This window comes from Carcharhinus amblyrhynchos, chromosome 3, assembly GCF_965287045.1.
Source record: "Carcharhinus amblyrhynchos chromosome 3, sCarAmb.v2.hapA, whole genome shotgun sequence".
Taxonomy (NCBI): domain Eukaryota; kingdom Metazoa; phylum Chordata; class Chondrichthyes; order Carcharhiniformes; family Carcharhinidae; genus Carcharhinus; species Carcharhinus amblyrhynchos.
Window position 1 is genome coordinate 92,657,269 of NC_137326.1, and position 19,322 is coordinate 92,676,590.

General features: G+C 38.9%; 1 protein-coding gene across 1 annotated transcript in view; it reads left to right on the plus strand.

Moving 5' to 3' along the window:
• Positions 1–340: 340 nt before the first annotated feature.
• cul3b (cullin 3b) overlaps positions 341–19,322 on the plus strand; it is a 106,000-nt gene continuing 87,018 nt past the window's right edge. Inside the window, exon 1 of the mRNA XM_080185524.1 lies at positions 341–686. Coding sequence (XP_080041650.1) covers positions 624–686 — 63 coding nt within the window. The 5' untranslated portion in view covers positions 341–623. The remainder of the gene's footprint in view (positions 687–19,322) is intronic.

Below are 19,322 nucleotides of genomic sequence, written 5' to 3' on the forward strand. Positions count from 1 at the left end.
TGATTGACAGCTGGCTGGGTGGTTGACAGCTGTTGGGGTGATTGACAGCTGGTGGGGTGATTGACAGCTGGCAGGATGATTGACAGGTTGGCTGGGTGATTGGCAGCTGGCGGTGTAATTGACAGCTGGTTGGGTGATTAACAGCTGTCTGGGTGATTGACAGACGTATGAATGATTGACAGTTGGGGTGGTGATTGACAGCTGGCTGGGTGATTGACATCTGACGGGGTGATTGACAGCTGGCGGGTCTGCGCGAGCCGGGATGGCCAGTCTCGGGTTCGATCTGCGAGGACTGGACCTGAGTTCTCGCGATAGCGGGGGCCGCTGAGCGACATGCGCATTGAGGGTTTCGGCCGCCATAGGAGCCGGGCTGCTGTTTTTCAACAGATTTTTTTTAATTTGATATTAAAAACAGTTTCATGGTCGAAGATCCCGCCGCCTCTCTGCTGAAGGGGTCGGATCGACCCGAATCATCGGCCGGAGACCCCGCCTAATTGAGACGTTTGATTATAGCTCGGTGTTTTATCGGAACCTCCACCCCCCCCCCCCCCCCCACTGCCTTTTTCTCTCTCTCTCCCTCCCCTGTAAGAGAGTCCTATGTGAAAGAAGCCACAGCCGCCAACATGTCAAACCTGGGCAAAACTGGGACGAAGAAGGACACCAAGATGAGGATACGAGCGTTTCCCGTAAGTAAGGACCTCGGCAGCGGCAATTGAGTAGCGAGGGGGGCCAAAGAAAAAAGCCCCGCCGCGCACAGGCGGAGGCTGCGAGTGTTCCAAATCGAGGGCCCGGGCTTCTGCGGATGTCAACACAGGAGCAGGCCCCTTATCGTTTGATTAATATTCATGGTGCTCCGTGGAAGCCAGACAGGGAGGCTCTTTAGTCCTTGACTATTTGCTGCGATGCCCTCCCCGTTGTGCAGCACGAAACCGTCTCTTTTTTTTTGTTTTTTGGATAATTTTGTCATCCTTTAATTTACTTGTTCTAAATCTTCACCTTCAACCACCATCACACCTCCCTCCGTTTCCAAAAAATATAGAGGCCCTTGTACATGACAGATTCCTAGGACAATAAGATATTGAAATGACGTTGAAATACAAGGAAATAAGTTACAAGGCGCGGCTTTAATTTTCTGAAACAGTTTCACAACTCTGGGATCTTTTCTGTTTGCTTAAGAAGGTGACGGGATGGGAGTGTGGAGGGTTACCTATTTGCTGTGTTTTCAATCTAGTAGAAACGCTTCTAATTCCAACGGATCATCTGTAACACAGATCGGTTCACTGAATACGTCAACTTGTTGTTACACTTGGGAATTTGAGTTATAATTTAGAGTCTCGTGTAAGAATTGAAATGGCAAGATATTTGTGAGCGAGACTAACGCACCCCTCATCCCCAACCGAGGATATTTGGGCCTCAATGCTTTGCACTATGAACTACTTGAAAGGTGTGATGAATGTGTCTTTCTCCTTTTGGAATTGTCGTTTGTAAGTTAGGAACTGCAATTTCCAACAGCTTTGTTACGTTGTAAAATATTTCATAGATTCTAGTTATCATTGAAAGATTTTGTGTTTTGACAGCTCATCCCTACTTGAAAATATTTTATAATTAATGCATTTTAAACGGTACAGATTATCCAGCGGGTTTATTCCTGACCTAAGCACAAATTGATTTGAAATCATGCAGTTTTTGCCTTTGACTTGAATAAATAAACAATTGAATATGCAAAATAACCTTTGTACATAGGAACGGTTCCTTGCTCTGCTTATGTAGATATTGCAGTTGAGGCTCCATTCACTTACATAAAGTTCTACACACAGTTTATTTTGATACAGTAACTCTTTAAGGGACTGCCTTTTAATTTATCCCATAATTTGTTGATTTATATAACTACCCAAAAGAAACACAAGCTTGCTGTGTGATGTTTGTTTGCAGCAGCAAGTTTACCAGTGGAATATGATCTTTGGAAGTAACTTGTGTTGAATGTTAGTCATGTTGCTTTGGTCACAATTTTTGTAATATTTTGACACTGCTGGTCTTGCGTATTCTTTGAAATTGTTGCAGTGTTTGAAGAATGTTTTTTGTGTGCTGTGCCTTGTCAAATATATTTTAACTTTTACTAAAGTAGACCTAAACATTACCAGCCAAATAATGATTGGACTTTTCTCAGAAAATTCTGCTAAGCTAACTGAAGTTATGTCTTAACCCAAATAGTGTAAAAGATCACTGTTCATCATTTGGATGATTAAAAGGGTTGTATGGTGTGATATATTGCCAATGAAAACTATTTGTATTCCTTTGCCATTTGTTCTAGAGAAGTTTTGCTTTGTAGGTGTTACTATTCCTGCTGAAAAGTTGCACAGTAAAGTTAAGCTGATTGATATTTAGTTATGATGTGGGTATGCCGGCGTTGGACTGGCGTAAACACAGTAAAAAGTCTGACAACACCAGGTTTTAGTCCAACCTATTTATTTGATAATATTCTCACAAGCTTTCGAGGGGTTACCCTCTTCGTCAGGTGACGAAGAGGGTAACCCCTCGAAAGCTTGTGAGAATATTATCAAATAAATAGGTTGGACTAAAACCTGGTGTTGTCAGACTTTTTACTGATATTTAGTTGACAGACATTTATGAAAATGGACAACAGTGACATTGGACAAGGAGTCCACTCATTGAGCTTTGCGCAATTGCCAGCAGGTGCTTCCTATAGGCTTCCTTTCCGATGTAGTTCAGGATGTCCAAATGAAAATCAGCTTTGTTTAATTGAAGCACAACTGGAAGGTAGGACAAGAAAGTAACTTGAAAAGCAGAAAGGCTTTTTTCTCTTGGTTTTTCATATCTTCTGCATTAAAAAGAAAAGTACTCATGCTGCACACTTGTCTTCAGATGAGGGTAGTTAGATTACTTGTCTCAAAGTTTCTACCAGTAAAAGCAACATCACTAAATAATCACTAGAAGTAACAACACTAAACAATGCTACAATGATAGTTATTTTGAATTATATTGATGTTGCTTTACCTATTCAGTTGGGGTATTTCTAAGTAGTATAGAGGTAGCATATCTAATCTGCAAAAAGTACAGCTACCTAATTTAGTGTTTGTTATATTTCAAAAATATGGACCTGCAGCAGACCATTTTCAATTTCAATGAAACAATTGTTGACCAATTTATATATCAGGAGTTTTCATATTTTGATTTTAATTTGGAACATACACTTGTAATAGGGCAAAAAACTACAGTGTTTGAAAATACATTATTTGGCTGCATTTGATCCGCTTTTAAAAGATCGGAGTATTGCATCTGCAGCAATCAAGTTACCAAGTTCATTCAATTAGACACAAGTACTTTTTGTTGATTCTTCATTTAATTAGCTGAATTTTTTACAATATAGTTAGCCTTATTAGCAATTATGTAAAATTATTAAAAACACTTCAGTTTTCTTATCAGCACTGAGCAAGATGATAACTGTGATGCATATCACTAATAGAATCCATAGGTTCGCTGGTAATGTGTTGACATGCATCAAGTTCTGTTTAACGTTCTGACTTCATTCATGTAAACTCATGAGAATGGAGAGACTATCTGAACAAAGGATGTATGTCAGGGAAAGTGCTTTGCTGATTATTACTATTTCTATCATTAAAAGTCAAAAGCTTGAGTTTCTGCTATGGCTGAGTTGTTGAATAATGCACAAAATGTTATCTTCAGCATGAGGGTGGATTAAGGTGAACCAGTAGACTTGGTGTATTTGAATTTCCAAAAGGTTTTCAGTAAGGTGCCACATAAAAGGTTACTACACAAGTTTGTGTTAAGGCTAATATATTTGCATGGATAAAAGCTTGGCTGTCTGAAGGAAGAAAAAGAGCTGGGGTACATGGGTTATTTACAGGTTGACAAACTATAACTTGTGAAGCACTACAGGAATCCGTGCTGATGCGTCAACTATTTACAATCTATATTAATGACTTGGGAGAAGGGACCGAGGTATTGTAGCCTGATTTGCAAATAATACGAATAATAATAATATGAGGAGGACACTGAATATATATAAATAGGTTAAGTGAATGGGCAAAAATTTGGCTGATGGAATATAGTTTGGGAAGATGTGAGTTTGTCCACTTTTGTGGGAAAAAAAGACAGAATATTACTAAAATGGAAGAAACTGCAGAATGCTGTGGTATAGAGGGATCTGACTGTTCTTGACATGAATCACAAAACACTGATGTGCTGGTTCAGCCAGTAATTAGGAAGCCAAATGGAATGTTTCCTTTATTACAGAGGGGATAAAGTATAAAAGTAGGGAAGTCTTGTGCAATCGTGCAGGGCATTGGTGTGACTGCACCTCGAGTTCTGTATACAGTTTTTGCCTCCTTATTTAAGGTGCAGTATATTTGCATTTGAAGCAGTTCTAAAAGTTCACTCGCTGATTTCTGGAATCAGAGGTTTTTTTTGAAGAAAGTTGAACTTGTTGGGCCAATACTCATTGCCGTTTAGAAGTATGAGGAACAGTCTTATTGAACCTTATACAATTTGAACAGGCTTGATAGGTTAGATACTGACAGGAAGTTTTCCCTTATGAGAGAATCTAGAACGCGAAGACTAGCGGGCTGTAACTAGTGGAGTACCACAAAGGTTAGTCCTGGGACCTTAGCTATTCACATTTGATATTAATGGCTTGGAATGAAGATACCAAGCAAAAATAAGGATTCTCCCCTTAATATCTCATTAGCAATAGAAGGCACAAATTGCACACCAGTAATGGAGGACAGCTGAGAGGCTAACAAGAGTGAGAAACTTCAGCTAATTAATATCAGTAAAGAACAATTACTGAGAAACTCAAGCGATTAAAAGCTGACATATTCCAAGGATCTAATGGTACACATTCTCTGGTTTAAAAATAAAGCAACTGCTGAGTGTGTGGATATAATTTTCCAAAATTTTCTAGAATGTCCTAGTGAATTGGAAGTTAGCAAATGAAACTTTGTTATTCAAGAAAGGGGGAAGAGGGAAAACAGGGAACTGCCTGACATCAGTTAATTGTGGAGAGGATGTTTCCTCTTGTGGGAGAATCTCAATTTGGGGGTCATTGTTTAAAAATAAAGGGTTGCATGTTTAAAATGGTGAGGCGAAATTGTGAGTCGCTAAAACTCTTCCTGAAAAAAGGGTGGAAGTAGAGTCTTTGAATATTTTTAAGGCAGAGGTGAATAGATTCTTGATAAGAATGGGAGCGATAGGTTATTGCAGGTAAATGAGAGGCAAATTTGATGTTGCTATCAGATTAGCCATGATTTATTAAATGGCAGAGCAGGCTCAAAGGGTCAAAAGGCCTACCGTTGCTCCTTGTTCCAATGGTTGTATGAAAATGTTAGAATCTATTACTGAGAAAATCTGAACCATTCACTGTGAAAATTATTGTATGCCAGGCAAAGTCCCAGGTTTTACCGAGGAGCAATCCAGTTTGCCAAATGTATTCAAGTTTTTTTTGGGGATGTAGCTAGCAGAGTAGATCAAGGGGAACCAGTGGATGTTGTGTATTTGGAACAGTCATTTGATAAAATGCCTCAAAAAGGGTTAGTACGCGAGATGACAGCCCATGGATTGAGGGTAATATTAGCATGGGAGATTAGAAGTAGAGAGTAGGTATAAACAGGGCAAAATTAGCAGGCTGTAGCTAGTGGAGTACACAAAGATCAGTGCTGGGACCTTAGCTATTTAAATTTATATTAATAGCTCGGACGACGGTACCTACAGGTAATATATTTCAGTTTGCTGACAATGTAAAAAGTTTGCTGGGAATGTAAATTCTGAGGAAGGCATAGTCATCTTGCAAAGATATGTAGCTAGAATTAGCAAGGTAGCTGATGTAGTGAAATATGGGAAGTGTTGAGTTTGCTTTAGTCATTAGAATTGGAAAGAATTTTTTAAAAGGTAAGTCTTAAATATTGATGTTCTGAAAGGCTTGTGTGTTATCCTATTGAAAGGGGAATTGGAGTACAAAAAATAAGAAAGCCTTGCTACAGTTGTAGAACATTTTGGGGAAGACCCCATCTGCAAGACTGTGCACACTGTTGGCCACTATATCTAAGGAAGGATATACTTGTATTGGAGGTGGTACAGTGAAGGTTCACTAGATTGGTTCCTGGGATGAGCAGCTTTTCCCATGATAGGCTAAGCAAATTAGATATGTACTGTCTGGAATTTCAAAGAACTTCATTGAAACTTGCAGGGTTCAAGTCCCACATCTAAGGCCTATTGGAAGGTGTGTTCATAATGTGGCCAAACTGGTTGAATATTGACCTACATATCCCTCAAACGTTGTGGCAAGAGTGAGAGAGATCCCTGGTCATCCATGTGATGAAAGAGATGTTGGAGCCTCTATTAACACAATTCATATCTCCACATTGCAACATGCTTGCAAAAGTGTATGCCCCCTTAGCTTACCTGTAGTGATAGTCATGGCAATGTAGGTCAGACCTGCCTTTGGGCAGAGAACTGAAGGAATGTTCCCCACCAAAGAACATCTAAATATTTTTGATCACGTTCCTTCTGATGTTCCTCAAGACCATTGTTCAAGGACTAAGCCACTACCAGTCAGCTATGGCAAGGGCCATTAGACCTCCTCATTCAGATCTTTTTATTGAGTGAAAGAGATGTTTGTATTTGCTGAGATAATCGGTTGTTACTTGTTCTTCCTTTGACCTAGGTTGGATGTTGTAATACCAATTTTGGGACTGTTTATTTCTAAGTAATTGTGAACTGGACTTTCTCACCTTTTCTGGGATTCACTTGAGACATTTTTTGGTAATATTACTTTATTCCACCAATTGTGATTTGTCAAGCATAGTTTCACAACTGCTTAGATTTCTATTTCTGCATCCACGACCAATTTTTCAAAGAAATTTACTTCTCAAAAGTTTGGTTTGTAATTCATGTCAATAGTACATGGTTTAATACCAAAAGAAATTGCTACCACAACTAGTATTTATATAGTATTGCTAATATAATAAAACTTCCCAAGGCACTTAACAGAGCATTATAAAACAACAGTTGACACTGAATCGCATAAGGCAAAATGAGGGTAAAAGGATAAAAGCTTGCTCGGAATGGATTTTATGGAGTATTTTGAAGGAGGAACGAGAGAAGGGGAGAGGTGTATGGAGGGGATTCCAGAAATTGGGACCTTGCAGCTGAAAACACAAATCAGTGGTAGAGCATTTGAAATTGGGGGTGTTCGCGAGACTGGAATTAGAAGTGTGTCAATACCTTAAAAGATTTTAAGATGGAGGATGGCACAGTGGTTAGCATTGCTGCTTCACAGAGCCAGGGCCCTGTGTTCAATTCCCAGCTTGGGTCACTGTCTGTGTGGAGTTTGCATATTCTCCCCATGGGTTTCTTCCAGGTGCCCTGGCATCTTCCCACAGTCCAAAGATGTGCATGTTAGGTGGATTGGCCATGCTAAATTTCCCCTGAAAATTGAATGCTGGATAACTCACTTTTTCATTTTCCAGGGGAGATGATTTCCATGATGGGGTAGGTGTGTAGAGATGAATTAAGCCTTGTAGGGAATGGTATAGAACTTCAAAGCATACTTAATTCGAGGAAATTTCTGGCTGTCCAGTACTGGAGATCAGGAAAACATTCTAATCATTTGGCAGCTGTAGAGAAGTTGATAGCGGTGACGGTGAGGCAAAATTAGGCGTCATCCACATACAAAAGATACCAAACGTGCAATGTTGCATCAAGTTTTATGTGGAACAACTTAGATTGCTATTTTTAGTTTACTTTAATGCTGCCCAACATTTATCCATGCTTAATTATATACAAAGAGTCTTGGGTAGGACATGCATTTCCTGTGGCCATAATTTATGGTCATACTTTTGAGTCAACACCTAACATTATAAATAGTTACATCAACATTTCTATTCAGATTTACTAAGTCAACATTTAACATATATTTGCATTCTCTTACCATGAGTTCATTCTACATCCCAATATATTTTCCAGCTCTGTCCTCATCTTTTATGTAGAACTTGTACTTGTTAACTAATCATAAGTAACGTCATGGTCAATTTGCTGGTCTTCTGTGAAAAACATGGACCAAGATTTTTCCATCACATTCTTGCATATGTAATTGTTTTGCTTTAAAACAAAAGCAATTTCATTAAATGTTCAGTAGTTCTGAACCTGAAACTTGCATATATTCCATTGTATCCTCACCAATCCTCACCCCCAGTAATTAAAGTCTGAGATGAAGCTGTGCCTATTCACAGGTCCAACTTTCTGGCCTTAAGGCATGCCTGTCTGAGCTGTTGGATTCAAGCTCATGAGAGGACCTGATGGTAGGAAGCTCTGCAAGGGTTAATTTAGTTGGTGACACTTAAATGCACACACTATAAATAATAGCCTGATGCAAAGATATGTAAAGAGTAACAAATCATGGGCCACCCTTAATTGACTCCTCATGTCATCAGCAGTTCATCTCACCCTGGCTTGTGAAGACCAAACACTGATTTCAACTGCAGTTGCTTTTAGTTTGCAATGAAACTGACAGTCGTTATAAGTGCGTTTACTTTTCATGAGAAATTGGACTGGTTTTGGACCCTATTGTGTGCTGCAACCATGAAGAATGCAGGTTCACCGTGACAGAACAATATGTTGCATATTCAGTGTTTTAACATTTCAGTCCTTATAAAACAGGTGGTCATCTGCCTTATCACGTGTGTGTGATATCAGGGATGAAGCAGGGATGAAACTATGAAGCAGTCTGTCCCCTACATGCAAGATCTGAATTACGTTCAATTTTAGGTTGATAAATTGCAAGTAACATTGGCAACATTTATACTACTACATTTATGCAAGTATCAGTCAATGACCAAATTCAATAAGGGAGGTGGTAGAGTGGATAGCACTGCTGCCTCACAATGCCAGGGACCTGGATTCATTCCAGCCTTGGGTGACTGTATAGAGTTTGCACGTTCTTCCTGTGTCTGTGTGGGTTTCCTTGAGTGATCCTGTTTCTTCCCATAGTTCAAAGATGTGTGGGTTACGGGGATCGGCTGTGCTAAATTGCCCCTTAGCATCCCAGATGTATAGATTAGAGGAATTAACGGTGTAAATGCATGGGGTTATGGAGATTATGTGAGGGATGGGTCTGGGTAAGATACTCTGTTGAAGAGTCAGTGCGGACTCGACGGGCCAAATAATCGTCTCCTGCACTGTAGAGATTCTATGAATCTAGAATTTGATCACCTTCCATTGGCTATCAACTACATTTTTATTATTGAATTCTCCACAAGCATCATTGCTTGTGGGAAGTCATCATTGACCAAAAATTTATTTGGACCAGCCACATAAAACTGCTGGCTATGCTTTGTGAGTGACTCATCTTCACCAAAGTAAAAAGTTTATTTATTAGTCACAAGTAGGCTTACATTAACACTGCAATGAAGTTACTGTGAAAATCCCCTAAGGTGATGAAATACTGAACGCTTACCTAGTCGAGTAAATTGCAACAGCGTTGAAGAAACTCAACACCGTCCAAGACGAAATAACGTATTGAATCAGCATCCCATCCGCCACTTAAATATTCTCCCCCTCTTGCACCATGGCAGAGTTATGTACTGTCTACAAGTTGCATTGCAGCAAGTGGCTGAGACTCCTTTGACACCTACCATAACTATTAGCTTTCAACACCTAGAAGAACAAGGGCTGCAGGCACATGGAAACCCGACTGTCTTCCAAGGAACATATCATTCCAATCTGGAATTACATTGCTGGTTCAGAATTCTGGAGGGTATTATCTATCGGTGCTATTGGTGTACCAACACCACAAGGACTGCAGCAGTTCAATAAAATGATGTGCTGTCATCTCATGAAGGAAAATTGAAAATGGGATCAGAGACTCCCACACACCATGCACAAAAATTCAAATTCAAGTAAACCAAACTTGTAAGGTTCCATTGACAAATAAGAAAAAGACATACCTGTATTAAAAGGAATGGCACTGCAAATATACAATAATTGTAACCTCTCTGATATGCAAAATACATGTTTCCCTCATACACTAAAAAGTATTGTCCATTCATAAAATTGTTTCCCAGCCCAATGAAAAGAATCAAGACTCTGTGTACAAAAATCCGAACTCTCAAGCACATTCATATGATCCTATCCTCCACTCATTTCTAATCTCTGAAACCTATCTTTTCCTAATCCTTAAGTGAAGAAAGCTTGAAACAAAAACATCAACCATAGCTATTTCAAATTTTCTGCTCCAAGAAAAATTTGGAAATTTTTTTCTGACGAATTGGAAATTTTTTTTTAATGCTTCAGGAGTTGAAAGAATTGTTAATTTGAGCTCAACGAGATTTATTGAACTGAGACACCTCTGGCAGGATACATATAGCCATCCTCAAAATTTTCTTTAGACGATACAAAGATTTTGCCCATTTTTGTCCTAGAATATACTCAAACAATCTGCTCCCCTAAGCCACCTGTGCATTAAGAGGATGTAGATAATCCAGTGTCAAGCAATGTGGGATCATGCATTTATAATGTAGTGCATTGCATCTGGGAATTCCAAACAATGTAAGAAATGCTTTTGAGATTGCTTGAAATATTTGAACAAGGCAAGGACTAATCCATCACTTTGCACACAGAGGAAGAAGGACAGAGCTGGTATATTTGCAACATTACAGTTTGTAAACCAATAGCAGATCATAGGCTGTAGCAACTGAGAGCTTTGGTTAGTGACACTTAAGTGCATTCATTATAAGTACGGCACTGTAAAGTGCTCTGCAGCAACATCCAGACTATCACTAAGCCGACTGCTCGCTGCGAGGGCGTCAAGCACATCTCTGGACTGATCAATGAGAAGTTTGCAAGGTCCTGAAACATTACCTGTAAAATGTCATCAGGGACTCGGTGACCTACACCAGAAATGCGAAGCGCAAAATGGTGATGGCCACGGATAGGTGTATGCACTGAAGTATCGTGGAAGGACTCGGTATGGTTTGCATGGTTGAAGATAGTTTTAAGGAAGATTGCGATTTTGGACTGCCTAACAAGAACAGTAATTTTCCTTCAAATAGCAGAGCTCTTCTCCAAATAATTTAAAATCTAACTGCTTAGGGAGTGAAGGAAACTGTTCCACACTAAGCATTTAAAATTTCCCTTGAAATTAGCTTAAATAGTATTCAAAAAAATCATGGGACTTTCTTAACCATCCTTGACTATCAAATCCTGGGATGGGACTTGAACCAGGAGCTTCTGGCTTAGGGTGCAGAGGGTAGTATCCCAGCCTAAGATCTCAAAGTATTCATCCTACTGAATCTCAAATAGTTGTCAAATACAAGTTTGTCCAGAATTCATGAAAATCATAGTGTTATATTTTAGATGATAACTACTGCATTTGGAAGAAGGGTCCTTCAATCAAAATGGTTTTGACACCCACTGTAATAGAATATATGTTTTAAACAATTAACTATTGCACGGATATGAAATTTGAAGAATTGTGTAACTCTTTGAAAAGGCAACAATAAACATAAGTTAATGGAGGGAGGGCTTTCTCTTGGCAGTAGAATGGAATGGAGTGGGGAGATAATTTACTAGGTTTGTTTATTTATTTATTTAGATAGTTTACTAGGCTGATACCGGAGTTGAGGGGGTTGAGCTATGAGGAGAGGCTGAATAAACTGGGCTTGTACTCGTTAGAGTTTAGAAGAATGAGAGGAGATCTCATTGAGACGTATAAGATGATGAATGGGATGGATAGGATAGAGGTGGAAAGACTCTTCCCGCTCAAAAAAGACAATAGGACTAGGGGGCACAGCCTCAAGATAAAAGGGGGGCGGTTTAGTACGGAGTTGAGGAGGAACTTCTTCACTCAAAGGGTGGTGAATCTCTGGAATTCTCTGCCCGTTGAAGTGGTGGAGGCTGCCTCGCTAAATATTTTTAAGACGCGGGTTGATGGGTTTTTGATAGGAGAGGGGATTAAGGGTTATGGGGAGAGGGCGGGAAAGTAGAACTGAGCAGCGACAGACCAGCCATGATCTTATTGAATGGCGGGGCAGGCTCGAAGGGCTGGATGGCCTACTCCTGCTCCTATTTCTTATTTTATTTTATTCTTATATAATGTAAGGGTGAATCTTGAATATTAGTTTTCAGCTGGTAAGTGATGTACTGTAATTACTGCATGGGTTGTAACCAAATGGATATTGATCTTTTATTTGATATGTCATGTATATAATATATTTTTGCAGCTGACAATAACCTAATTTTTAGATTCTGGGTAACTGCCAAAACACTTGACATCTGAGAGCACATGCTGCTGCCCTTCATATTTGAGTTTGCTGGAAATGAACCAAATGTATTGTTTTCCTGTATAACCACCAGCAGTCAGCATTTTACATTTGTTTTGGCGATATAATGCAATTTCAACGCAACGCATCTGTTTCAATGGCTTGGATTTTGCAGTCAGCGGCAGAGTGATGGTGCTTGCTACAGGCCTTGAAAAACGCTGCTCACAAAGATCCAGTGATGTGGTGAGAGTTTCTCCTTTCAGATCATAGAATCCTCACAGTGCAGAAAGAGATTATTTGGCCCACGTATTTACCCTAAGCAAGTTGCTCTGATACTAAGGGGCGATTTACCATGGCCAGTCCACCTGCCTACAAATCTCTTTCCTAATGCCAGTTTAAATCTGGCACCAAATCAAGGCGATCTCCTGACGTTCAGCAATAATAATGTAATCCAGCATGGTAAACAACCAGTCATGTTGAAGTATTGTTACAGAGTGAACCAAGAAAAATAAGGCATTGAACTCTTAACTTTTAAAATATTCCAGAGAGCAAAATCGATGATTGGGGTGTACTCATGGGAGAAGTTGAAATATCATGACATTAAAATAAATCACAATGGAGAAACTTGACATTCCACCAATGTTTAGTTTTTAATTACACCTTATTCAGCGAGGTGTAACTTCTTCAAGGGCATGAACATTGCAGCAATGAGGAGAGATTGGATTAGCTAGGGTTGCTTTGCTTATAACAGAGGAGGCTGAGTCACCTAATTGAACTGTATAAAATTGAGGGGCCTATACAGGGAAAACTTGTTTCCCCAGCTGAGGGCTCAGTTGCCAGGGGACACACATTTAAGATGATTTGTAGAAGGGTTAGCAGGTGCATGAGAACAACTTTTTCACCCAGAAGACCATGGGTGTCTGAAATTTATTACCTAAATAGATGGTTGAGGCTGAAACGCTCAACTCGTTTTAAAGGTACCTAGATCTGCATCTGAGGTACTGTAACCAGCAAGACAACGGACCAGGCATTGGAAAGAGGGATTAAAATGAGTAGCTAATTTTCTTTGTCTCTTTTTGGCCAGCGCAGACAAGATGGGTTGAATGGCCTCTTTCTGCACCATAACATTTCTACGGTTCCATGGATTTTTTTACAGTAATACCGGTAGTATTTAAGAACAAGTTTTTGACAGTTTGGTATTTCAATTGCAGTCTCTTTGGGGACTTCAACGCTGCACACAGTAGAGAGTATGGAATCACTGACATAAATTTTGTCCATGATTTGCGTACATGGACAACTAAATCACTTTGCTTTGGCAATGCTTTCAATTCCTTGTCATTAAGAAAATCTCCTGATTTTTTTTTAGGTCCAAAGTGGATGATCTCTCATTTCTTGCACTCCATCTAACACAGATTGTTATTGCAAAATCTGGGCTAATTGTCAGAGTAAAAATCTTTAATTTTTGAAGCTTAGTTGGCCCTTATCACTTCTCAGTTTTGTGATATTGACTGTAATTCAAATAAAGTTGAGGAAAAAGTAGCATTAACAGTGAAAAATACACTTTATGTATTATTGTTTATATGTATTAGATGATCTGCCAAAAATTCTTTTCTGTGCAGAGTTTCTAGCTTAGTTTTTAAATTTCCATTTAAGCTATTTTTTAAAATTTGCATTTAAACTATTTTTCAAGCACTGTTTTTGCTTCCTTTTTGACAACTTTCTCTTCTACCTTGGCTGAAGACACTTGATCATTGCTTGAGGTTAGTTTCAGAGGCACCAGTCACATTGTGGTGCTCCTTAAGTGACAAAGTTATAACCACATTTCACCACCAGCAGATACTGTTGGATGACAATCAGGAAATTTCAATAACTTTCCTTCCCTATCCTGGGAGTGTTTAATTCCAATTCTTCTGATATGTAGGCCAACATTCTTTTTGTACTTGTACCCTGGCTTCTAGTGATTTGCCTACATGGACAACTAAATCACTTTGCTTTGGCAATGCTTTCAATTCCTTGTCATTAAGAAAATCTCCTGATTTGTCTTTTTTAGGTCCAAAGTGGATGATCTCTCATTTTCTTGCACTGCATCTACCATAGTTTTCCCCACTCGCTTTGTCTACGTACCTTCCTAATTTCCTGGTCCTGTCCTCACCATTTAGTATGTCTGTTAATTTGGCATGAAACTTTGAAATATAAGTTTATTTCTTCAACAATGTCAACAGTATAGTGAAAAGCTGAGGTTCCTCTATAGGTTTATGAGAAGCACCACTTGTTGTATTCTGCAATAGGAGAATGAACCCTGTACACGTGGTCTCTCATCACTCGACCAATCTTTTAAACTTATGCAGGAGGGTTACCTCTGATTTACTACGCTTTCATTTTCACTAATAACCTCTTGCCCACAACCGTAATAAAATCCTTCTGGAAATCCATATATACATTCTGTATAGATGCTGTTCAACCCACCGTGCTAATACTTTCCTTTTAAAAATTGCATTCAGATATATTCATCATGACATACCCTTCATAAATCCATGCTGACTCTCATTCATCAACTGATCTCTATCCAAGTACATAGTTGCTGATTAGATTTCAGTAATCTAATTGATCACCATCAACCCACAATTGGTGTTAAATGGACAGGTCTGTAGTTGCATAGTTTCTTCCTGTCTCTGTTTTTAAACACTGAAGTGACATTTTCAACTTTTGAATCCAAAGGCCCAGTTCTTGAATCTAGATAACATTGGGAAATAGTGAAACAAAAATCTCAATTTCTTCACCTTGGCTTGATATCCTGAGATGGAGACATTTGTCTACATTAAATTTCATCATTTTCTCTCACCATTTTTCGAAAATCTCAAATCCGCTGATTGTATTTAGGCTACTTTGCATGCCAGATATTTTGTCTTTTAGTTTGAATCAAATGCAACACATGCATCAAATATATTGTCTTGACATTTGACATACGAACAAGGGGAAGATATATGCATTCAGCCCCTGGAGTCTGCTCCACCATTAAATAAGATCATGGCTGATCACTCAGTAATTTCAAATCTGCACCCTACCTATCCCCGATAACCTATGTTAACTTTGTTTACCAAGAATCTATCCACATCTACCGGAATAATATATAAGGACTCTGTTTCCATCACTTTTTCAGGAAGAGAGTTCCACATTTTACCTCATTTTTGTTTTAAATGGGTGAACTATTTTTTTCAAACAGTGACCCCTAGTTTTAGATGCTCCCACAAGTGGAAACATCCTCTCCACACCTACCCTGTCAACACCCCTCAGGATCTGATATGTTTCAATCAAGACACCTTTTTTTTAAACTCAGATACAAGCCTAACCTTCTGGGAAACATTCTTTGAACTGCTTCCAATGTATTTACATTCTTGCCTGTGTCCATCTTGAAAAATCCCACACTTCCCTCTACCATTCTCTCGATATAAAACTTTTAATATTATCATTAATGTTCCTTGCGAGTTTTTAATGCAGAAGTATGCTACTGTTTGTTTTACAAATATCCCAGCCTGCTGGGTTTCCATTATCTGTTCTGAAAGTCTACTCATTTTGTTTGCTGCTATCTTATTGTATTTGTTGATTGTGGTGGCTTAATTGCACAAGTGGAGCCTTTGCCTTTTAGGAGTATGTACTGGATTTATGTTGTTACAGATACTACTGAAAATACTTTTCACTCGTTATGGATTTATCGTTAACAGTTCAGCCGGCTTACTGTGCTCAATTTACTACTTATCCCCTTTGAAGTTTGCCTTGCTTAAATTTAAAACCTTAGTTTCATGAAGGAGAATTGCAAACTAATAAGTTCAATAATGTTATGTTCGGTTTGTGCAAGATGCTGCCTTACCATCGGATTATTATCTAATTCTGGCTAGTTGCTCACTTAAGTTTAGTATGGCCTGTTGCCTCATCAGATCTAAATGTGTTGGTCTTGAAAACTGTCCCAATACAATGGATTTCCACTTGAAACTGTTTCACTTCTCCCAGCCTGTGTGAAAATTGGAAAAAAAAGTCATAACCACTTTGTTTGCTGAATGCTGTATGGTGTCTCTTAATAGATTTCCCATCAAATCATTAGCATTTGGAACTATTAATTACAACTCCCATCCGAGCCTTGCATCCTTTGCTGTTCTTTTATTCTGCTTCCACTGCCCACTTGGCTCTTATTATAAATTCTTCTTTCTATTTGTTTCTCGTCAGTTACTACTCCCTCCTCCAATTTCCAGGTTTTTATTAAAGATTCTGTAAGAATGGAATATTTTGTTTCTTCAGGTGTTCAAGTTGTAGTCTGATTCCTGTAATGATCACAGTATCATACCCATAAAGTTTACTTTGTGCTTCAAGCACAGCTATTGCTTATACTATGTATGTCCACACACAGGCTATTTGCCTGGGTAACTGTCACCACATTGCTGCATATTTGGCCTGCTGATCTCTTTCTCTTTATAAATTACTGTAGATATTCTTGGATGTTACACATCTGATTGTAGGATTGTCAGTTTCATGCTGCATTGTGGGCTGTTCAATATCTGCTGTGAGCTAGGCTGGAATTGTCTCAATTAATTCCATTTATTGCATTTGGGATAAAGTCAGACTCATCTCAGAAATGACTTTTAATTCACTTAGGGGCACTTTTATAAGGATCTAGCAACCAAAATCTCTATAAACATTGCGTTTGAATACCAACTTGTAAACATTTTTTTAAAATACAAGTTGTAATTTCTTTCTTAAAGTCTCAATTTAGAAATTGTGGCCTAGTGAGACTTTGTGCCTATATTTGTATGGTCAGGGAGTCAGTTATCACTATTTGACTGGACAGCTGGTTTGTGATGTAGGAGCGATGCCAACAGCACAGGTTCAGATCCTGTACTGGCTGAGTTTATTTATGAAGACCTGTCATCTCAACCTTGCCCCTTGTCTGAAGTGTGGTGATTCTCGGATTAAATCATCACTCGTCCGTTCTCCCCCTCAAAGGAGAGATCGGCTTGTGGCCATCTGGGACTTGACTTTACCTTTATTTGTATAATTACCATCCAAACATTGTGAAATGTTATCATTGTTATATATTCAAATGCTGTTTATTGAACTCTGAACATTCAGTGTGGTGATATTTTCAGCATGTTAGTGATAATGCTATTGGTAGAGGTCAGGATGATATATGATAAGTAATCTGTAAGTAACTGTTTTGGAGTAGGGCTCATTAGGTTTTGTTTGGTATGTAATGTAGAATTAATGGTTTTTATAAAACAAAATGCAGTGACTGATTTGGTCAACCAGGATTCATAGACATTCAACAAAGGAAGATGTGTGAGTTACTTGTTTCCTCTTCACTCTGAGATGCATCACTCCAGCAATTTCTGGTTCATGATTCCACTTCAATTTGTCATTTTTATATCACACAAAATACTGTAGCGAATACCTTGGATAGAGTAACTTGACTTTGCTTAATTTTGTTTGTTTAATTTGAATTTTTTCTAGCATTAAAATATCAGATAAACATTTGGCCTAGTAGTTCTGTTATTGAATCTGCAGCTCTTGAGTTCAAATCAATCATTAAGAAATTGAATTCAATAAATCTAGTAATTTATAGACAATAAATAACAATGAAAGCTCCTGAATAAAATACCAATTAGAGAGAGACCTGTTGCTTGCTAGTCGATTTGAGGAAACATTTTAAAGTAAATATTGGGTCAGGTCATTGAAGGTTTAATTACTATTCAGCTACATATCTGAATCTTAGCTTTGTACTTTTAGCATGATTGGTTAGATCAGTTAGGAGGCTGAGTCTTTATTTTCTGTGGCCTATAACTCCCTGGCTCCCAAACATCTGATTGGAGTGGGGGAAGAGGAGGAGGCACCCCAAAGATGCACAAGGGAATCACTTTTGGAAATTCCCAGGTAAGAATTTACCCAGCATATTTCCCCTGGACAATTGCTCTCGGAAAATTACCTGACAGTGATTTAAATCGCTAATTTCTGAAAGAGTTAGAAGAAACAAAAGCACTTCTAACTTCAGAATAGCTATGCTAAGTACTCAGACCAAACCCTACTCCAGAGACATCCCTATCCCCACCACACCTCATACACTTTGACACTTACCTACTCCCTGGTCTGTTATTTTCAGTAGGATGATTAAGAACACTTGTTTTACAGCTGCTACTGCTGTCAAAGAGGGGGCGTGTTCTATTTTGCTCTGCTTCTTTTACACATCACTGCTGGAGCTGAGGACCTGCTGAATTGTCTGAATCTCACCCAGCCTGAGTCAGGAAGGTCAGGCAAGATAGGCACTTAAGAATTTAAACACGGGTAAGTCAGTACAGAGTGGCAATCCAACAGTGATTGCTACTCTGAGGAAGTTATGGCCCTTGGAGTCATTATGGCATGGAAAGAGGCCATTTGGCCCTTTGATTAATCTAATCCCATCTGTAGCCTTGCAGGTCTCTTTCCTGCAAATGTTCTTTCAGTTTTTTAAAAAATAATTGATAGTCTTCTCTTCCACCACTCTTATGGGTTGTGAGTTTTAGGTCATTACCACTCGATGCATAAAATAAGTTCTTCCTCGCATTCCCCTGCAATTTGCTCAAAACGTTAAATCTGTGTCCACTCATCCTTGTACCATCAGCCAATGGGAACAGCTTTTCTTTGCCAACATACCTCAAACCCTGTCATAATCTTATATACCTTTTATTTTCTGAGTAGTAAGGATGTGGAATGCCCTGCTGTGACAGTAGTGGACTCACCAACATTATGGGCATTTAAATGGTCATTGGATAAACATATGGATGATATTGGAATAGTGTAGGTTAAATGGACTTTAGATTGGTTTCACAGGTCGGCGCAACATTGAGAGCCAAAGAGCCTGTACTGCGCTGTAATGTTCTATGTCCTGTTTTATCAAATCTCCCCTCAATCTCCTTTGCTACAAGGAGAGCAGCCCCAGCTGGTCGTTCGGGTTTCACTATATAATTGCCTTTGCTTTTCTTAATAATTGTGAGGAGAAATGTGACA